The sequence below is a fragment of the Trematomus bernacchii genome, unplaced genomic scaffold, assembly GCF_902827165.1.
Source record: "Trematomus bernacchii unplaced genomic scaffold, fTreBer1.1, whole genome shotgun sequence".
Taxonomy (NCBI): Eukaryota; Metazoa; Chordata; class Actinopteri; order Perciformes; family Nototheniidae; genus Trematomus; species Trematomus bernacchii.
Window position 1 is genome coordinate 280,324 of NW_022987657.1, and position 22,346 is coordinate 302,669.

Here is a 22,346-nt window from a genome sequence, read left to right on the forward strand (position 1 = left end):
TTGAACACAAATACCTGTACTTTCTACTTCTTACATTTTGAACACAAATACCTGTACTTTCTACTTCTTACATGTTGAACACAAATACCTGTACTTTCTACTTCTTACATGTTGAACCCAAATACCTGTACTTTCTACTTCTTACATGTTGAACACAAATACCTGTACTTTCTACTTCTCACATGTTGAACTCAAATACCTGTACTTTCTACTTCTTACATGTTGAACACAAATACCTGTACTTTCTACTTCTCACATGTTGAACACAAATACCTGTACTTTCTACTTCTTACATGTTGAACACAAATACCTGTACTTTCTACTTCTTACATGTTGAACCCAAATACCTGTACTTTCTACTTCTTACATGTTGAACACAAATACCTGTACTTTCTACTTCTCACATGTTGAACTCAAATACCTGTACTTTCTACTTCTTACATGTTGAACCCAAATACCTGTACTTTCTACTTCTCACATGTTGAACTCAAATACCTGTACTTTCTACTTCTTACATGTTGAACACAAATACCTGTACTTTCTACTTCTCACATGTTGAACACAAATACCTGTACTTTCTACTTCTCACATGTTGAACACAAATACCTGTACTTTCTACTTCTTACATGTTGAACACAAATACCTGTACTTTCTACTTCTTACATGTTGAACCCAAATACCTGTACTTTCTACTTCTCACATTTCCCAAACAGGCTGGTTCCTTTAGTTTGAATGTGTGTTTGGTGGCGTGATCATTATTATTTAGAGTCATTGCGTGCCTATTGATTTGAACACGATCCGTGTATCCATCATTTCCTGGTCTTCTCTAAAGAAGAGGGACCAATGAAAACGTTGTCATGTTGCCGTTGTTCAGCATGGAAACATTCATTAGCTAACAATGACATTATTGTTCTATTCATATAAAGGGAGGTCAGGTACTCTTTAAAACAGCTGCTAGTTATGGGTACTTTTTACTGAAGTACATTTAGAAGTTCTTTACTTTTACTTGAGTAAAGAAGTTTAGTCAGTACTTCTACTTCTACCAGAGTATTTTTAAACAGGAGTATGTGTACTTCTACTTGAGTACAGGATGTGTGTACTCTTGCCCTCTCTACCTGCTGGGATGGGAGGCAGTTTGGTGCCGAGGACTGTTGGGTTTCCGGCCCACCGACACGAGTCCCTCGCCGTCTTCAGCGTCTCTTTCTTTAGATGCATGGTGATGCCAAAGTGCTTTCGATGGTGGAGACCCATCACCGCGAGCCCCCCGACGGTATCCTCATATCCCAGGTCCTCCAGAGGGCTGAAGTCCCCCACGCTCCCCCCACTGGGCGCCGCCATTTCTACTCCACTGTCATTGTTGGTGGCGCTGCCAAGTGGGGACGGTTCGCTGCTACATGATGACTGACCGCTGGACTGATACATCTACAGAGAGAGAGAAAGAGCATAAGAAACTGAAGGTCCTCTTCCAACATGAGAGCAACATGCTAACAAAGGTATCCCAACTGTAGCTGTGAACATGACAGGATGTATGATTACCTAGAAGAGCATCAGGACTGTTTGAGGCATATGATAGCTATGTGATTAACATGAGGATTCAGCCTCTATGGAGATAGACATATGACAAGCATGCTCATTTCTGACGTGGAGCTAATCTGAAGTAAACATTGAATACTGCTTTCTATTCCTCCATCTTGTGACTGTGTAACTCCCTCTCTTGGATATCAGCATGTGAAGGACACTGTTCAGGAACTAGTTGATGCTCTGTATGTGATGACTCCTTCCATTCTGGAGAGGATCACAAATACATGGATCCTGAGATTGAAGATCAAGCTGGAGACCAGGGATTATTAACATTTTTAAGTATTCAGAAAAAGTCAGAATTTTGAGATTTCTGAGAAAAAGTCAGCATTTTTTAGATTTGTGTGAAAAAGTCAGATTTTTTAGATTTTAAGAAAAAGTCAGATTTTGAGAAAAAGTCAGATCTTTTAGATTTTGACTACTTTCATTCTGGAGAGGATCAGGAATACATGGATCCTGAGATTGAAGCTCAAGCCGGGGACCAGGGAGAGTTCTCTAACAGAAACAGTCCAGAAGTGCAGCAACAGTTGATATGGCGTGCAGAACAGTGAGTCTTTTATCCTCCCCCGGCTTAATTGTAAATAATGAGTGTTTTTTTTGGAGATGGGGGTGCAGAGGTGGGGGTGCAGAGGTGGGGGTGCAGAGGTGGGGGTGCACCACAGATTACAGGCTGTCTTAGTCTGTCTGTGAATGAGAAATGTGCAGATGAAAGGCTGCCGGATCTTCACCAGATCACGGCTCTCTCTCTGAAACACTGGAGGGGGTTCTCAGCGTTTAGGTGAGTAAGAAGCATTTCACTCTGACTTGTTTCAGTTAGACAGTTAAAAACACCTCGAGGGTCTCTCTTTTATTCACTTGCATATATTTATTTGTGGTTTACAGTACGAACCAACAAATCCCTAAAGCACCGCTCAGCTTGCGCTCATATCTCTGATATCTAACCTCAGGACTCAGAGACGTAATCCCCTCACGGCTCTTTCCTTAGAACAATAACACTCACATGTATCTCCCTGACCGACCCGGGCTTCCTTGCAGACTCTTAATATATTCGCTGCTAAAAAGCCGTCTTGATCATCGCGTGATCGCTGGCTCACTTTGCACAGAGGGCTAAAACCAATTCCCAAAGTTTGAATATTAATCCTGGAGCAGCTTTTATCAGCTTCAGGCTCTCTGACAGCTCTCCACTGCACGTTGAAACCGCTCATGAGGAGGAAACGCAACGTACGGGGTATAATAGATGACATGCAGCGTGCAAAATGTTCAGCAAGCGTCTTCACTTTGAAAGATTGTTGAGATTATAAAGAATTACACCCAATTCGGTTTTCTTTCAAATGAAATCCTGCTGCATCTGGTGACGAAATGAAGCTCACACAATGACTGTCTGATTGTATTTAATACGCATTTAAAGCAACTATAAGCAAAGTTCATAAGCACAATTGTATCCCTGGTCATTTCTTTATCATGATTATAGGAAAGGAGATGGATTCCCTCCAAAAACGTCACTTTTTTGGACAGTATTTGCCCGTTGAGCATCAGAAGTACGTCTCGTTTTTTAATCAAACCCTATATTTTGATGGTGTTGGGGAAAGATGTGAGAATAAGCTGTAGGTGAGCTCACCTGAGTAAGGTCTGTCCAAAAGGAGAGACAGAAAGGAAGCAGAGGAAGAGTTAGGAGGTGTGCTGATGTTATTACAGGACAGAATAGAAGCAGTATAGTTAGTATGGAGAAAAGTAGTGTGTATAAGTACTTTTTAAGAATGGATAAAAGCAACCAGAGGTGGGAAGTAGTGGAGTACAAATACTTTGTTACTGTACATGTTTCTGGTATCAGTACTTTACTCCACTACTTATTGTTCTAGAAGTTTAGTCAGTACTTCTACTTTCACCAGAGTATTTTTAAACACGAGTATCTGTACTTCTACTTGAGTAAAGGATGTGTGTACTTCTACTTGAGTAAAGGATGTGTGTACTTCTACTTGAGTAAAGGATGTGTGTACTTCTACTTGAGTAAAGGATGTGTGTACTTCTACTTGAGTAAAGGATGTGTGTACTTCTGCTTGAGTAAAGGATGTGTGTACTTCTACTTGAGTAAAGGATGTGTGTACTTCTACTTGAGTAAAGGATGTGTGTACTTCTACTTGAGTAAAGGATGTGTGTACTTCTACTTGAGTAAAGGATGTGTGTACTTCTACTTGAGTAAAGGATGTGTGTACTTCTGCCTGAGTAAAGGATGTGTGTACTTCTACTTGAGTAAAGGATGTGTGTACTTCTGCTTGAGTAAAGGATGTGTGTACTTCTACTTGAGTACAGGATGTGTGTACTTCTGCTTGAGTAAAGGATGTGTGTACTTCTACTTGAGTAAAGGATGTGTGTACTTCTACTTGAGTACAGGATGTGTGTACTTCTGCTTGAGTAAAGGATGTGTGTACTTCTGCTTGAGTAAAGGATGTGTGTACTTCTACTTGAGTACAGGATGTGTGTACTTCTACTTGAGTACAGGATGTGTGTACTTCTACTTGAGTACAGGATGTGTGTACTTCTGCTTGAGTAAAGGATGTGTGTACTTCTACTTGAGTAAAGGATGTGTGTACTTCTACTTGAGTAAAGGATGTGTGTACTTCTACTTGAGTACAGGATGTGTGTACTTCTACTTGAGTACAGGATGTGTGTACTTCTGCTTGAGTAAAGGATGTGTGTACTTCTACCTGAGTAAAGGATGTGTGTACTTCTACTTGAGTAAAGGATGTGTGTACTTCTACTTGAGTACAGGATGTGTGTACTTCTGCTTGAGTAAAGGATGTGTGTACTTCTACTTGAGTAAAGGATGTGTGTACTTCTACTTGAGTAAAGGATGTGTGTACTTCTACTTGAGTAAAGGATGTGTGTACTTCTACTTGAGTAAAGGATGTACTTTTGCCTGAGTAAAGGATCTGTGTACTTTTACTTGAGTAAAGGATGTGTGTACTTCTACTTGAGTAAAGGATGTGTGTACTTCTACTTGAGTACAGGATGTGTGTACTTCTACTTGAGTAAAGGATGTACTTTTGCCTCTCTGAAAGCAACGTACCACAGAGTTTTCCGTCTTGATGGAGGTGACGTGCAGGTAGTCCTCTCTGCCACCGAGGGAGCTGTTGTCGGACATCTTGTCTTCCCCGTGGACTCGCTCTCGGTTTCCCGCCTCGTTCTCTCCGTTCTCTTTGGGCGCCGGCGGCCTCGGAGGCACGTCGCTGCGCTGCTTCTTGGTGACGTGAGCCTCCGGGCCGTGCACCGTCTTCACGTGTTTCCTCAGGGAACTCGGGTCCGTGTAGCGCTTTGTGCAGCCCGGGATCTTACAGACGTACGGTTTCTGCAACAACAAACACAGATAATGGTTTAAAAATTGGGATTTAGGTGCTAAAAAACATTAAGCAGCTTTATGGTCTTTCACTAGTCATGAAGTCATGTGACATCCCTGTATCTTTGTTATTCTGAACGCTTCGTTTTTCCTGAACAGAAAGACGTAGATTACTTTATTATGCATTACAGCGTTGAGGTTATACACGCATCTTTAAGTTAGCTCCGTGGTCCAGACGGGAAATGTAGGCACATTTTCTCATAGACTTCTATAAAATCAATCTGCTGGATGTGTGTGTGAAGTTTCCAGTGTGTTTCCAGTGTTTGTTCAGTACCTGGTTGGAGTGTGTGTGAGGGGTTTGTTCAGTATGGAGTGTGTGTGAGGGGTTTGTTCAGTATGGAGTGTGTGTGAGGGCGTGTTCAGTACCTCGTTGGAGTGTGTGTGAGGGGTTTGTTCAGTATGGAGTGTGTGTGAGGGGTTTGTTCAGTATGGAGTGTGTGTGAGGGGTTTGTTCAGTATGAGTGTGTGTGAGGGCGTGTTCAGTACCTCGTTGGAGTGTGTGTGAGGGCGTGTTCAGTACCTCGTTAGAGTGTGTGTGAGGGTGTGTTCAGTACCTCGTTGGAGTGTGTGTGAGGGCGTGTTCAGTACCTCGTTGGAGTGTGTGTGAGGGCGTGTTCAGTACCTCGTTGGAGTGTGTGTGAGGGCGTGTTCAGTACCTCGTTAGAGTGTGTGTGAGGGCGTGTTCAGTACCTCGTTAGAGTGTGTGTGAGGGTGTGTTCAGTACCTCGTTGGAGTGTGTGTGAGGGTGTGTTCAGTACCTCGTTAGAGTGTGTGTGAGGGGTGTGTTCAGTACCTCGTTAGAGTGTGTGTGAGGGGCGTGTTCAGTACCTCGTTAGAGTGTGTGTGAGGGTGTGTTCAGTACCTCGTTGGAGTGTGTGTGAGGGGTGTGTTCAGTACCTGGTTGGAGTGTGTGTGAGGGCGTGTTCAGTACCTCGTTAGAGTGTGTGTGAGGGGTGTGTTCAGTACCTCGTTGGAGTGTGTGTGAGGGTGTGTTCAGTACCTCGTTGGAGTGTGTGTGAGGGCGTGTTCAGTACCCTCGTTGGAGTGTGTGTGAGGGCGTGTTCCAGTACCTCGTTGGAGTGTGTGTGAGGGCGTGTTCAGTACCTCGTTAGAGTGTGTGTGAGGGTGTGTTCAGTACCTCGTTGGAGTGTGTGTGAGGGTGTGTTCAGTACCTCGTTAGAGTGTGTGTGAGGGTGTGTTCAGTACCTCGTTAGAGTGTGTGTGAGGGGCGTGTTCAGTACCTCGTTAGAGTGTGTGTGAGGGGTGTGTTCAGTACCTGGTTGGAGTGTGTGTGAGGGGTGTGTTCAGTACCTGGTTGGAGTGTGTGTGAGGGCGTGTTCAGTACCTCGTTGGAGTGTGTGTGAGGGTGTGTTCAGTACCTCGTTGGAGTGTGTGTGAGGGTGTGTTCAGTACCTCGTTAGAGTGTGTGTGAGGGGTGTGTTCAGTACCTCGTTGGAGTGTGTGTGAGGGCGTGTTCACTACCTGGTTGGAGTGTGTGTGAGGGCGTGTTCAGTACCTCGTTGGAGTGTGTGTGAGGGGTGTGTTCAGTACCTCGTTGGAGTGTGTGTGAGGGCGTGTTCACTACCTGGGTTGGAGTGTGTGTGAGGGCGTGTTCAGTACCTCGTTGGAGTGTGTGTGAGGGCGTGTTCAGTACCTCGTTGGAGTGTGTGTGAGGGCGTGTTCACTACCTGGTTGGAGTGTGTGTGAGGGTGTGTTCACTACCTGGTTGGAGTGTGTGTGAGGGCGTGTTCAGTACCTGGTTGGAGTGTGTGTGAGGGCGTGTTCAGTACCTCGTTGGAGTGTGTGTGTGAGGGCGTGTTCAGTACCTCGTTGGAGTGTGTGTGAGGGTGTGTTCAGTACCTCGTTGGAGTGTGTGTGAGGGCGTGTTCAGTACCTGGTTGGAGTGTGTGTGAGGGCGTGTTCAGTACCTCGTTGGAGTGTGTGTGAGGGCGTGTTCAGTACCTGGTTGGAGTGTGTGTGAGGGTGTGTTCAGTACCTCGTTGGGAGTGTGTGTGAGGGGTGTGTTCAGTACCTCGTTGGAGTGTGTGTGAGGGCGTGTTCAGTACCTCGTTGGAGTGTGTGTGAGGGCGTGTTCAGTACCTAGTTGGAGTGTGTGTGAGGGGTGTGTTCAGTACCTCGTTGGAGTGTGTGTGAGGGCGTGTTCACTACCTGGTTGGAGTGTGTGTGAGGGCGTGTTCAGTACCTCGTTGGAGTGTGTGTGAGGGCGTGTTCAGTACCTCGTTGGAGTGTGTGTGAGGGCGTGTTCAGTACCTCGTTGGAGTGTGTGTGAGGGCGTGTTCAGTACCTAGTTGGAGTGTGTGTGAGGGCGTGTTCAGTACCTCGTTGGAGTGTGTGTGAGGGCGTGTTCAGTACCTAGTTGGAGTGTGTGTGAGGGCGTGTTCAGTACCTCGTTGGAGTGTGTGTGAGGGCGTGTTCAGTACCCTCGTTGGAGTTGTGTGTATTGGAGGGCGTGTTTCACTACCTGGTTGGAGGTGGTGTGAGGGCGTGTTCACTACCCTGGTTGGAGTGTGTGTGAGGGCGTGTTCAGTACCTCGTTGGAGTGTGTGTGAGGGCGTGTTCAGTACCTCGTTGGAGTGTGTGTGAGGGCGTGTTCACTACCTGGTTGGAGTGTGTGTGAGGGCGTGTTCACTACCTGGTTGGAGTGTGTGTGAGGGCGTGTTCAGTACCTCGTTGGAGTGTGTGTGAGGGTTTGTTCAGTATGGAGTGTGTGTGAGGGCGTGTTCACTACCTCGTTGGAGTGTGTGTGAGGGCGTGTTCAGTACCTCGTTGGAGTGTGTGTGAGGGCGTGTTTCAGTACCTCGTTGGAGTGTGTGTGAGGGCGTGTTCAATACCTCGTTGGAGTGTGTGTGAGGGCGTGTTCAGTACCTCGTTGGAGTGTGTGCGGTTCTGGTGCTTGGCGCGGTCCGAGGCGTTGGAGAAGGCTTTGTTGCAGCCTTCGTGGTCGCAGACGTACGGCTTCTCTCCGGTGTGAGAGCGGAGGTGAGTCTTCAGGTTCTCCAGACGAGAGTACGCCTTACAGCAGCCCTCAAACTGCAGAACATACAGAGGAAGTTAGGAACAGTGTGAACATTTATCTGTCATTTTTTAAGGCTTTAAAATTAAAATAAATACTTGAAATGATGTATATTTAATTAATACAGAGGAAGCTAGGAAAAGTTTGACAGTCCCTTTACACGTGTGGGTGTGTGTGTTCAGAGTGTGTGTGTGTTACTGTGCACTTGTGTGGCTTCTCCCGTGTGTGTGTGTGTGTGTGTGTGTGTGTGTGTGTGTGTGTGTGTGTTTGTGTGTGTGTGTGTGTGTGTGTGTGTGTTACCGTGCACTTGTGTGGCTTCTCCCCCGTGTGTCTCCTCATGTGAACCACCAGCATGTACTGAGCTTTGAAGGGCTTCTGCTCCCGGGAACACTCGTCCCATCGGCACACAAACTCCTTCTTCTCTCCGTGGATGTGGTCATTATTGATGTGCTGCACACACACACACACACACACACACACACACACACACACACACACACACACACACACACACACACACACACACACACACACACACACACACACACACACACACACACACACACACACACACACACACACACACACACACACACACACACACACACACACACACACACACACGGAGAGAGAGAGAGAGAGGGATGAGAGACTCGTCCAGGCGCAGTAATTAGCATTGCGGACAGTAGACTAAATGAAATACTACGAGACGTTTTTTGTCCGTAATAGCGTCTTATCTTCTTTAAACAAGTGGCACACTGTCAGTGCAGTGTTTCAACAATTAATGTGTCATTTTCTACATTTAGATCCACTGCTTTGCCAAAAGAAATACGTTTCAGGACTCAAAAAAGACAGTGATAAAAAAGGATGTTTTTTATTCCCTTTGCTTTCAAACATTGAACCCTGTCTCCTAAGAAGGACGTCTCCGTACAATAAACTGCATCCTCTCCTGGATCACACTCCCACATTGTGAATTTAAACAACAAAACGACTTGGTTTGTTTTAGCTTTAAAAAAGTAGGTTTTTAACGGCATTAAGTTACGGATGTATAGATATCAGAAGGGGCTTTGTGTTTTCAGGTGAGATGGGGTCCGTCCAGATTACTGTAAATGTTGCCTTAGTTTTCCTGCTCACACTTAGGATGACTCCAGGAAAGACTGAACACAGATCCTTTCCCTATAATCTCATATACCTGAGAACAGTCTCCCTTATGCATGCTGACTTACTGCAAAACTGACGTGCACTCTATCTAAACTAAGACCCCTCAAAGTGCACGATATAGCATTTCCATTGCACTTTGTTGTTCAGAAAGACAGGAGAACTTCAGGGGAACTAGATATCAGAAGCTGCATCGTGCTTGTGTTTTATCTTGGTGTTCTGTCCTCTATGTTCCAGGTGTTTGCTCACGTGCACCAGCTGCTGCTGCGTGTCGTGCGTCTGGCTGCAGTTCTCCCACTGACAGTTCGTCTCGTACACGGCGTCCGGCTCCGCTTTGAAGTCGTCCCGCTCAGCGTCCTCCTTTAAGTCCAGGAAGCTGCCGAGGATCTGTGGAAAGAAAACGTGAGTTAGAGAGAAACTCAGAGGGGGGGAGTAGTGCAGTACAAATACTTTGTTACTGTACTTAAGTACATGTTTCTGGAATCAGTACTTTACTCCAATACTTATTTTTCTGACCACAACTCAAATACCTGTACTTTCTACTTCTTACACTTTGAACACAAATACCTGTACTTTCTACTTCTTACATGTTGAACACAAATACCTGTACTTTCTACTTCTCACATGTTGAACACAAATACCTGTACTTTCTACTTCTCACATGTTGAACACAAATACCTGTACTTTCTACTTCTTACATGTTGAACACAAATACCTGTACTTTCTACTTCTTACATGTTGAACACAAATACCTGTACTTTGTACTTCTTACATGTTGAACACAAATACCTGTACTTTCTACTTCTAACATGTTGAACACAAATACTTGTACTTTCTACTTCTTACATGTTGAACACAAATACCTGTACTTTCTACTTCTTACATGTTGAACACAAATACCTGTACTTTCTACTTCTTACATGTTGAACTCAAATACCTGTACTTTCTACTTCTTACATGTTGAACACAAATACCTGTACTTTCTACTTCTTACATGTTGAACACAAATACCTGTACTTTCTACTTCTTACATGTTGAACACAAATACCTGTACTTTCTACTTCTTACATGTTGAACACAAATACCTGTACTTTCTACTTCTTACATGTTGAACACAAATACCTGTACTTTCTACTTCTTACATGTTGAACACAAATACCTGTACTTTCTACTTCTTACATGTTGAACCCAAATACCTGTACTTCCTACTTCTTACATGTTGAACACAAATACCTGTACTTTCTACTTCTTACATGTTGAACACAAATACCTGTACTTTCTACTTCTTACATGTTGAACACTAATACCTGTACTTTCTACTTCTTACATGTTGAACACAAATACCTGTACTTTCTACTTCTTACATGTTGAACTCAAATACCTGTACTTTCTACTTCTTACATGTTGAACACAAATACCTGTACTTTCTACTTCTTACATGTTGAACCCAAATACCTGTACTTTCTACTTCTCACATTTCCCAAACAGGCTGGTTCCTTTAGTTTGAATGTGTGTTTGGTGGCGTGATCATTATTATTTAGAGTCATTGCGTGCCTATTGATTTGAACACGATCCGTGTATCCATCATTTCCTGGTCTTCTCTAAAGAAGAGGGACCAATGGAAACGTTGTCATGTTGCCGTTGTTCAGCATGGAAACATTCATTAGCTAACAATGACATTATTGTTCTATTAATATAAAGGGAGGTCAGGTACTCTTTAAAACAGCTGCTAGTTATGGGTACTTTTTACTGAAGTACATTTCAGAGTTCTTTACTTTGACTTGAGTAAAGAAGTTTAGTCAGTACTTCTACTTTCACCAGAGTATTTTTAAACACGAGTATCTGTACTTCTACTTGAGTGAAGATGTGTGTACTTCTGCCCTCTGGCCATTAATCTTCCTCCTCCTCTCTCTGAACATCTGCAACCGTTCACTGCCTCGTGTTTATCAGAGACAGTAAATTACAGATTGAGACGTTGCATCAGATTTGTTTTGACGTCCTCCCACACACACACACACACACCACACACACACACACACACACACACACACACACACACACACACACACACACACACACACACACACACACACACACACACACACACACACACACACACACACACACACACACACACACACACACACACACACACACACACACACACACAGCTGTCCTGTCATTACGCAGCGGGAGTCATGAGGACACAAACATTAGAATCCCACAACGTCCCTCTGTGTTTCTGCAGAGACCTTCAACCAATCAGAGTCAGAGGAACGTTCAGGAAACACTAACATCATATCCAGAAGTAAAGCCCATAACAGTTGGTATTAATGCCCCGACTTTTAAGGAAAAATGTCCTGAAATATATTCTTCATTTTAAGTCCCCTCATTTCTTAAAGTTTGCAAGTTACTAATATGTCTCTTTAAAATAAACTCACTTTCAATGCTGACCAAATTTAGCTCAAAATCTGTCAACGTTATGCTGCCTTTTTTAAACATCATCCCCATGTTTTAATATTGTCCTCAATCTCTTAAAAGGTCCTCACAATTAAAAAGGAAATCCTAACCTTTTAAAAATGTATTTACTTTCCCAAAAAGTCAATTCAATTCCTAAAAACTTTCTAAAAATGTCCAAATAAGTTAATTACAATTCTAAAAATGTCCTCACTATCCAAAGACATTTCCCCTTCCCTTACACCTCGTACAAAATAAATAAAAAACTATTCGAAAACATCCCTCCTGTACTTTCCTTAAGGTCCAGAAAACTCGCTTGATGTCTAAATCTCAGAGACAAAGAGCATGCACACACACACACACACACACACACACACACACACACACACACACACACACACACACACACACACACACACACACACACACACACACACACACACACACACACACACACACACACACACACACACACACACACAGTGCTGACTGCAGCATGTTCCCCCCCCCCTCATCACTCCTCGGCCCCCAGACGCTGCTCTCGCTGCAGATTTGTCAAAAGCAGCTCCGCACCATTTTTCATGGAAATGAAGCGCCGTGGCACAGTTTACACTAAAGGGGGGGGGGGGGGGGTTATCAGGAGGAGTTTCTGCTTTATAACATGAAGAGAGGGTGGGGGGAGAGGCTCCCGGGGGCCACAGGTCACAGCAGGGGGTCAGCAGAGAGGGATATCTGTAAAATGAACTCTTTATCCCAAAGCTCCATCTGATCGGCCCACTCCTCAGAGAGGGGCTTTATTCAGCACTTCACTCAGGACTTAGGCTTCATACAAATGTCTTTCTTACCATTTAATATACACCTTTACAAATGGTTTGGAATTCCCCCCCAAAAAATATGTTTGACTTTAGAAAATCTCCTCACTGTCTAACAATCCCTCACACTCGAGGAGGCAGGAAACACTGGGGCTAGGAAAGGAAGCATAGAGGGGAAGTAGATAAAGAAATGAGAAAGTACGAGGCGTGGAAGAAAGGAATAAGAGGGTAGGGAAGGAAATTAGGATGTAGGGACAAAAGAACAAGCAGCTAAGGAATGAAATGAGGCAAGGAAGCATGTTAGGAGGTAGGAGACAACATGGAGAGTTATAAAAGGTAAATTGAGGAGGGGTAGGAAGCAAGGAGAGGAAAGAGGGAAATAAATTAGAAAGTAGGAAACAAAACAAGGATGTGAGGAAGGAACCTGAGGAGGAGGTAGGGAAGGAAAGCCAGGGAGGATAAAGGAGACTAGGGAAGGGGAAGTAGGAAACCAACGTAGGGCAAAAAGGAAGTAGAGAAGGAAAGGTGAATGGAAGAAAATAGGTACACGTACAAAATATCTTTACATACCGGTGAACAGGGAGACAGCGGCCTAAGTCCCGCCCCCTCAGACTTGACCTTTGACCTCTTGGTGACGACGGGGTCCACGGTGCTGCTGACGGACGGGTCTCCTCCGTGGTTCTGAGGGGTTCATTATTCAAACATGTTTTTTTTTAACTGTAAAGATGCAGAATACATGTTTTATATGTTTGTGTTGTACCTTTGTGTTGAGGTCGCTGTGAGCGGAGGGGGGGGGGGCGGCTGCAGAACGAGGAGGGAGGATGCAAGAGAGGGGGGGTGTGTCCAAAAGCACCCAGACCCCCCCTCTGATGATGGGTGAGGAGGTGCTGGTAGCTGAGAGGAGTCAAGGGGTGAGGAAAGGGGAAGGAAGGGCTGCAGGAGGAGAGGAGGAAACATGTGAGGAAACATCAGAGTCACTTAGAGGAGGCAGGAAACACTGGGGCAGGAGGAGAGGAGGAAACAAGGAAATCAACAAGGAAACATCAAGAGTGAAGGAAACACATGGGGCAGGAGGAGAGGAGGAAACAAGGAAATCAACAAGGAAACATCAAGAGTGAAGGAAACACTGGGGCAGGAGGAGAGGAGGAAACAAGGAAATCAACAAGGAAACATCAAGAGTGAAGGAAACACATGGGGCAGGAGGAGAGGAGGAAACAAGGAAATCAACAAGGAAACATCAAGAGTGAAGGAAACACATGGGGCTGGAGGAGAGGAGGAAACAAGGAAATCAACAAGGAAACATCAAGAGTGAAGGAAACACATGGGGCAGGAGGAGAGGAGGAAACAAGGAAATCAACAAGGAAACATCAAGAGTGAAGGAAACACATGGGGCAGGAGGAGAGGAGGAAACAAGGAAACATCAAGAGTGAAGGAAACACATGGGGCAGGAGGAAACAAGGAAATCAACAAGGAAACATCAAGAGTGAAGGAAACACTGGGGCAGGAGGAAACGAGGATAGTGTGGCACACTATGCTGATGTGTGTTGCGTATATATGTTGTTCGTTGGTGTGTCGTGAAGAGAGCTGCACTAAATGTGGTCTTATTTCCCTCCAGGTGAGTTACCTGAGCCCCCCCACTGACAGGTGACCGTAGGAGGGAGAGTTGTTGATGTAGGCGACCAGCGAGCTGGGCGACGTTCGGATCATCGTGTGCAGATCGATGCTGCCGTCAGAGAGCGGAGAGACTGACATCGCTCGCTTCCTGCCGAGACGAGGAGTCAGTCTGGGCCCCGAGAACCGAGAGACTACAACACAGGTGAGAGGACAGGTGTGGTTCATAAAAGAGTCGTTCAAAAACTACAACACAGGTGAGAGGACAGGTGTGGTTCATAAAGAGTCGTTAAAAAACTACAACACAGGTGAGAGGACAGGTGTGGTTCAAAAACTACAACACAGGTGAGAGGACAGGTGTGGTTTAAAAACTACAACACAGGTGAGAGGACAGGTGTGGTTCATAAAGAGTCGTTCAAAAACTACAACACAGGTGAGAGGACAGGTGTGGTTCATAAAGAGTCGTTCAAAAACTACAACACAGGTGAGAGGACAGGCGTGGTTCATAAAGAGTCGTTCAAAAACTACAACACAGGTGAGAGGACAGGTGTGGTTCATAAAGAGTCGTTCAAAAACTACAACACAGGTGAGAGGACAGGTGTGGTTCAAAAAGAGTCGTTCAAAAACTACAACACAGGTGAGAGGACAGGTGTGGTTCATAAAGAGTCGTTCAAAAACTACAACACAGGTGAGAGGACAGGTGTGGTTCAAAAACTACAACACAGGTGAGAGGACAGGTGTGGTTCAAAAAGAGTCGTTCAAAAACTACAACACAGGTGAGAGGACAGGTGTGGTTCATAAAGAGTCGTTCAAAAACTAAATCTCCGTAACTAAAGAACTACATTTCCCAGAGAGAACTGAGAAACTACAACACAGGTGAGAGGACAGGTGTAGTTTAATGTAGAGTCTTTTATAAGAAAACTACATTTCCCAAGGACAGGACTGTTTGTCACTAGAATAACAAATGTGGATTCATCCGCCGCTGAAAATAGTCCTGAACGAATGACGTTTTTCATTCCGTTTGTTAAGAGCCTTAAATCTGCGTATTTTAGACGTAGACTCCCCTCTCCTCGATCTCCTCGATCTCCTCGACCTCCTCGATCTCCTCGACCTCCTCGATCTCCTCCTCAATCAATGCAGTGCAAATCGGCCTCATTAAACACAGCTGTTTATCTGCTCTGATTACAGGATCAGTGAGAGATCGATTAGTAATGTCTGAATGCTAATGGACTCGCCACATGTGCTGCTCAAAGGCACGTTGATGGCGTTGTGATTGTTTCTCAGACTCCAGTCGTGTTTCTTTGGTCTCTTGTGGATGATGTTAGTGTCTCTGCGTCTCTCCCAGACTCACTGCGTCTCAGACAGATTAATCCTCGTTTCCTAAAGACGTGTTTCTAAAGATATCTGAAAGCTCACATGCGTCCTGGGACGTGAAGCGATGATTTAACACGTGCACGCGGCACTAATTCAGACATTTAAGCAGCTGAAGTTCAAGTGTGTGTGTGTGTGTGTGTGTGTGTGTGTGTGTGTGTGTGTGTGTGTGTGGGGGCAGGTGTGTGTTCCCCCCCCTCTCCTCTGGGGAGATGTGTTTATTAATGTGCCGCTTCCCCTGATGAATGGACCAATAGAAAGCCTCGCTTCCTCCATTGTGATTTATATCAGCCGCCAGCACTGAATGAAAGTGTGTGTGTTAAGGGAAGGAGGGAGGAAGGAAGGAAGGGAGGGAGGTAGGAAGGGAGGGAGGGAGTAAGGAAGGGAGGGAGGAAGGAAGGGAGGGAGGTAGGAAGGGAAGGAGTAAGGAAGGGAAGGAGAAAGGAAGGAAAGGAGAAAGGGAGGAAAGGAGAAAGGGAGGTAGGGAGAGTAAGGAAGGGAGGGAGGTAGGAAGGGAGGGAGTAAGGGAAGGAGGGAGGAAGGGAAGGAGAAAGGAAGGAAAGGAGAAAGGGAGGTAGAGAGTAAGGAAGGGAGGGAGGGTAGGAAAGGAGGGGAGTAAGGAAGGGAGAAAGGAAGGGAGGGAGTAAGGAAGGGAGAAAGGAAGGGAGGGAGTAATGAAGGAAGGGAGGGAGGTAGGAAGGGAGGGAGAGTCTTTTAAAGACATCGTGGGCTTTGGGAATCCACCTGTCTTGCTATTCTCTGATATGTTATAAACTGAAAGACTGCATTGAATCATATAACATCACCAATGGAAATAATATTAAATTGCAGCTTTAATGGAACTTTATTTTGAAGAATGTGCATCAAAACGTGTTCATGATCACGTGTCACCTAGGTTGTGGAAAATGTAGATTTAAATGTAACTTTCTCCGTGTGCAAACCCTAGATTCAGGACTTGATGCATGCAGCGTCCTCTGAAGCCGATTAAAGCTTCATTTGTATTATTATTACAGTCTGAAAGTCACCTGTGTGTTCATAGAGGAGCCGCTGTGTGAAGAGCTGCAGCATTAAACATTCAGTCTTTTCATCAGACCGGACTTCCCCATGCTCAGAACGTGTCCTTTAAATACTAAATACGTGAAAGTATGCATTGAGTTTCTGCAGAGACGTTATCTGCTGCCTCACAGAGCCTTACATTCAGATACAGACATTACACAGTAGGTTTGGTGCAGCCAGAGCAGAGGGTAAGAAAGAGGCAAACAAGTGCTAACATCAACTGAAAGTGGATAAGAGGCTGAAAAGAGTTAATAGAGGTTAAAACAGGCTAAATTAGTGTAAAAGAGACAACATATGATGAAAGTGTCCAAAAGGGTATACAAGGGACAAAACATGTCTTAACGTATCTCTAAAATGTGTCTAAAGGGAGGTAAGAAGAAGCTAAAAATTGCTTTAAAGAATGGCTAGAAGAAGCTAAAAATTGCCAAAAAGTATCTTTAAAATCAGACAGGAGGTAAAAAGAGGGAATAAAAGCAGTTTGACTCACCCTCCATGGGGGAGATATATTCGGCCCCCACTCCTCCCCCCCCCAGCAGCAGATCTCCATAATAAGGGCTGCGATGACTCATCAGGTGGTAAAACTCAGCAGGAGGGGGGGGGGGCGAAAAGACCTCGATCCTTCAGGTGCTCCACGGCCACTGAGGAGAGAGAGAGTTAATAAGTAAAGGGGGAGAGGAGAGAGGGAGTTAATAACTACTTGTCGTGTAGTCGTGTTGTCGTGTTGTCGTGTTGTCGTGTTGCCGTGTAGCCGTGTTGCCGTGTAGCCGTGTTGCCGTGTAGCCGTGTAGCCGTGTAGCCGTGTAGCCGTGTTGCCGTGTAGCCGTGTTGCCGTGTTGCCGTGTAGCCGTGTAGCCGTGTAGCCGTGTAGCCGTGTAGCCGTGTTGCCGTGTAGCCGTGTTGCCGTGTAGCCGTGTTGCCGTGTTGCAGTGTTGCCGTGTAGCCGTGTAGCCGTGTCGTCGTGTCGTCGTGTAGCCGTGTCGTCGTGTCGCCGTGTCGCCGTGTCGCCGTGTCGCCGTGTCGCCGTGTAGCCGTGTTGCCGTGTTGCCGTGTAGTCGTGTCGTCGTGTAGTGTGTTGCCGTGTAGTCGTGTCGCCGTGTAGCCGTGTTGCCGTGTTGCCGTGTAGTCGTGTCGTCGTGTAGTGTGTTGCCGTGTAGCCGTGTTGTCGTGTAGCCGTGTTGCGTGTAGCCGTGTTGCCGTGTTGCCGTGCAGCCGTGTAGCCGTGTTGCCGTGCTGCCGTGTTGCCGTGTTGCCGTGTAGTCGTGTAGCCGTGTCGTCGTGTAGCCGTGTCGTCGTGTCGTCGTGTCGTCGTGTAGTCGTGTAGTCGTGTCGTCGTGTAGTGTGTTGCCGTGTAGTCGTGTTGTCGTGTTGTCGTGTTGCGTGTAGCCGTGTTGCCGTGTTGCCGTGTAGCTGTGTTGCCGTGTTGTTGTGTAGCCGTGTCGTCGTGTAGCCGTGTCGTTGTGTCGTCGTGTCGCCGTGTAGTCGTGTAGTCGTGTAGTCGTGTAGCCGTGTCGTCGTGTCGTCGTGTCGCCGTGTAGTCGTGTAGTCGTGTAGTCGTGTCGTCGTGTAGTGTGTTGCCGTGTAGTCGTGTAGTCGTGTAGTCGTGTCGTCGTGTAGTGTGTTGCCGTGTAGTCGTGTAGCCGTGTCGTCGTGTCGTCGTGTCGCCGTGTAGTCGTGTAGTCGTGTAGTCGTGTCGTCGTGTAGTGTGTTGCCGTGTAGTCGTGTAGTCGTGTAGTCGTGTCGTCGTGTAGTGTGTTGCCGTGTAGTCGTGTAGCCGTGTCGTCGTGTCGTCGTGTCGCCGTGTAGTCGTGTAGTCGTGTCGTCGTGTAGTGTGTTGCCGTGTAGTCGTGTTGTCGTGTTGTCGTGTTGCGTGTAGCCGTGTTGCCGTGTTGCCGTGTTGTCGTGTAGTCGTGTAGTCGTGCCGTCGTGTTGTCGTGCAGTCGTGTTGCCGTGTAGCCGTGTTGCCGTGTTGCAGTGTAGCCGTGTTGCCGTGTAGCCGTGTTGTCGTGTAGTCGTGCCGTCGTGTTGTCGTGTTGCCGTGTTGCCGTGTTGCAGTGTAGCCGTGTTGCCGTGTAGTCGTGTAGTCGTGTTGTCGTGTTGCCGTGTAGCCGTGTTGCCGTGTAGCCGTGTTGTCGTGTAGTCGTGCCGTCGTGTTGTCGTGCAGTCGTGTTGCCGTGTTGCAGTGTAGCCGTGTTGCCGTGTAGTCGTGTTGTCGTGCAGTCGTGTTGCCGTGTTGCAGTGTAGCCGTGTTGCCGTGTTGCCGTGTAGCCGTGTTGCCGTGTTGTCGTGCAGCCGTGTAGCCGTCTTGCCGTGCAGCCGTGTTGCCGTGTAGTCGTGTAGTCGTGTTGTCGTGTTGCCGTGTAGCCGTGTTGCCGTGTAGTCGTGTTGTCGTGTTGCCGTGTAGCCGTGTTGTCGTGCAGCCGTGTTGCCGTGTAGCCGTGTTGTCGTGCAGCCGTGTTGCCGTGTAGCCGTGTAGCCGTGTTGCCGTGTTGCCGTGTAGCCGTGTAGCCGTGTTGCCGTGTAGCCGTGTTGTCGTGCAGCCGTGTAGCCGTGTAGCCGTGTTGCCGTGTAGCCGTGTTGCCGTGTTGTCGTGCAGCCGTGTTGCCGTGTTGTCGTGCAGCCGTGTTGCCGTGTAGCCGTGTTGCCGTGTTGTCGTGCAGCCGTGTTGCCGTGTAGCCGTGTTGTCGTGCAGCCGTGTTGCCGTGTAGCCGTGTTGCCGTGTAGCCGTGTTGCCGTGTTGTCGTGCAGCCGTGTTGCCGTGTAGCCGTGTTGTCGTGCAGCCGTGTAGCCGTGTAGCCGTGTTGTCGTGTAGCCGTGTTACCGTGTTGTCATGTTGCCGTGTAGTCGTGTAGTCGTGTTGTCGTGTTGCCGTGTAGTCGTGTAGCCGTGTTGTCTTGTTGTCATCTTTCAGTCACTTTTTGAGTCATTTTCTGTATTTTGTAATGAAGCGTCACTTCCTGTCCATTTTGTCTCTTTATGGGTTTCTATTGTAAAGTTAAGATTATATGTTGCACTAAATGACCTAAAAATGAGTTTTATTCCACCACATTTCCCCCAAATGTAATTTCCACTTCTCTTGGAGGTCATTAAAAGTATTTTGGAGGTCATTAAGTGTCTCTTTCTGGTCCTTAAGTGTCTCTTTCTGGTCCTTAAGTGTCTCTTGGTGTCTCTTTCAGGTCATTTAGTGTCTCTTTCAGGTCATTAAGTGTCTCTTGGTGTCTCTTTCAGGTCATTAAGTGTCTCTTGGAGGTCATTAAGTGTCTCTTGGTGTCTCTTTCAGGTCATTAAGTGTCTCTTGGTGTCTCTTTCAGGTCATTAAGTGTCTCTTGGAGGTCATTAAGTGTCTCTTGGTGTCTCTTTCAGGTCATTAAGTGTCTCTTTCAGGTCATTAAGTGTCTCTTGGAGGTCATTAAGTGTCTCTTGGTGTCTCTTTCAGGTCATTAAGTGTCTCTTGGTGTCTCTTTCAGGTCATTAAGTGTCTCTTGGTGTCTCTTTCAGGTCATTTAGTGTCTCTTTCAGGTCATTAAGTGTCTCTTGGAGGTCATTAAGTGTCTCTTGGTGTCTCTTTCAGGTCATTAAGTGTCTCTTGGTGTCTCTTTCAGGTCATTAAGTGTCTCTTGGTGTCTCTTTCAGGTCATTAAGTGTCTCTTGGTGTCTCTTTCAGGTCATTAAGTGTCTCTTGGAGGTCATTAAGTTAACCCCAAATGTAATTTCCACCTCTTAAACTCCCCACTATATTGACAGAAATAAATATATGACAGACATGATGACAGAGCTCCTCACGTTCTGCAGGGCTGAGTCCTCTGGCTGCAGAGATCATGGAGAGGGAGGGGCGCAGGAACTGCTCCATGTGGGGGGGGGAGGAAGGGGTGAGGAGGGCTGAACGGGGAGTCAGAGGGCGAGAGGCGGATCAGGGACACGTCCGAGAGACCTGTGGGACTGGGGGAGACAAAGGGAGAGACAACAGGTTAAAGAGGGACTACTTTCTGCGGCGGAGTAATCCACGTATGGTGCTAATAGTTAATTTAGGGCTTTTAAGGTTTGGATCACTTTTGTAGTCATTTAACGTTCATTTTGTGTCATTTTTGGTCGTTTTATAACTCTCTGTAGAATGTTTGGCATTGCTGGTATTGCTGTGTTTAATATTTAGGCGTGCAAATAAGAAAGTTAGCAAGCTTCCAAGTGTTTATGTTATCCCGACAACAGGTCATCGGTTTATAACGATGAAACACAGAAACATCCGCGCATTAGGCGACGCTGCAAATGTGGGATTTTAGGAGATACAGCACGAGGAGTAACTGTACCTGAGGTGTGTGTGTGTGTGTGAGAGAGCGTGTGTGTGTGTGTGTGTGTGTGTGTGTGTGTGTGATGGATTGCAGTGTGACAGTGAGTGTGTCTCCGGTGTCGGCTCGCTCTGATTTAGATAAATCACAGCGTCCAGCGTGCGGCGGGATAAACTCCCACTGTATGTTATGAGTCACACACACACACACACACACACACACACACACACACACACACACACACACACACACACACACACACACACACACACACACACACACACACACACACACACACACACACACACACACACACACACGCTCTCTCACACACACACACACACACACACACACACACACACACACACACACGCTCTCCACACACACACACACACACACACACACCACACACACACACACACACACACACACACACACACACACACACACACACACACACACACACACACACACACACACACACACACACACACACACACACACACACACACACACACACACACACACACACACACACACACAGAGGCAGAAATGACCTACATACAAACAAACAGAGCTGCAAATCATGGCCTCCTTTAAACTCATTTCATGCTTTCTGTGAAGCCACTCGGACGTCTCCTCTCTGCGTGTTTGCATTAAAGGACGCGTCTCAAATGACCTGTAAAACACGGCAGCATGAAACACAAGAATAGGCCATGATTTTGTCTAAAATAAAGAGTGAATAGTAGATATTTAGAGGCAGATAAAGCATGACGTCAGCGTGTGTTTAATGTATTCGTTACAGCGTCTTTCAGAAAACACAAGTAATCAGCAGGAATGATCTCCTTTTTGCTTCGAACTTTTTTCCCCACCTCCAGTGTTTCCTCCTCTTCCTCATGAGGATGAATCGCTGCAGGATAAAGAGCTTCCTTTATGACAGGCGTGACACAATACCCCCCCCCCTCATTATGGGGTATGCAAACAGCGAGGCGTGTGGATGTCATGTTAGACATTTGGGGTTTTTCCCCGTGACACGGTGCTAACAAAGTGGCTCTCAGGGCCCGGAGTGACACGCCACTTAATTTGCTGCGCAGTGTTCCTGTAATTAAGGTGAATTTGGTGGGAGCGACAGGCTGATCAGGGTCTTGATGAATTAGGGGTCCAGTGTCAAGATCAAATCACATTAATCAAGGTGGCCGAGAGGCGCCGACAGACCCCCTCTCCCCCCTCTCCCTCTCTCTCTTTTCCCCGTGTGATGAATAGCCCTGCTGCGGCCGGGCGGGATGTATGCATCACCATCAGAGAGAGAATCTGAATGTGAGAGCGCACCCTGAGATTATTGACTTCCTCTGTCCAGGCACCACTTTTCCTCCGTGATAAAGTAACTGGAAGTGTGCCACGGACTCAGCAGTACGCCGGAGAAAAGAGAAAAATGAGGTTTGCACCAGGTTTTAAAACCCAGTGTTCATGCAGAAAGTCCCTGGTGTTGAAACACAGCTGAACCTGAGCCTTCTGTGTTCTTGCTGTGACTTTTTGGGGTGAATTATTTGTCTCCGAGGTCATTTTGTGTCTTCTTTTAGAATCATTTTCTGTAT

At 46.4% G+C, this 22,346-nt stretch overlaps 1 protein-coding gene across 1 annotated transcript in view; it reads right to left on the bottom strand.

The window, feature by feature from the left end:
• The window catches only part of LOC117486814 (zinc finger protein GLI2-like), a 47,078-nt gene that overhangs the window by 3,644 nt on the left and 21,088 nt on the right, over positions 1-22,346 (bottom strand). Inside the window, 14 exon segments of the mRNA XM_034135374.1 lie at positions 1,116-1,422; positions 4,646-4,924; positions 7,859-8,023; positions 8,307-8,456; positions 9,414-9,540; positions 11,393-11,406; positions 13,004-13,114; positions 13,194-13,227; positions 13,229-13,366; positions 14,058-14,238; positions 16,959-17,074; positions 17,076-17,109; positions 20,252-20,327; positions 20,329-20,407. Of these exon segments, the coding sequence (XP_033991265.1) occupies positions 1,116-1,422; positions 4,646-4,924; positions 7,859-8,023; positions 8,307-8,456; positions 9,414-9,540; positions 11,393-11,406; positions 13,004-13,114; positions 13,194-13,227; positions 13,229-13,366; positions 14,058-14,238; positions 16,959-17,074; positions 17,076-17,109; positions 20,252-20,327; positions 20,329-20,407 (1,811 nt within the window).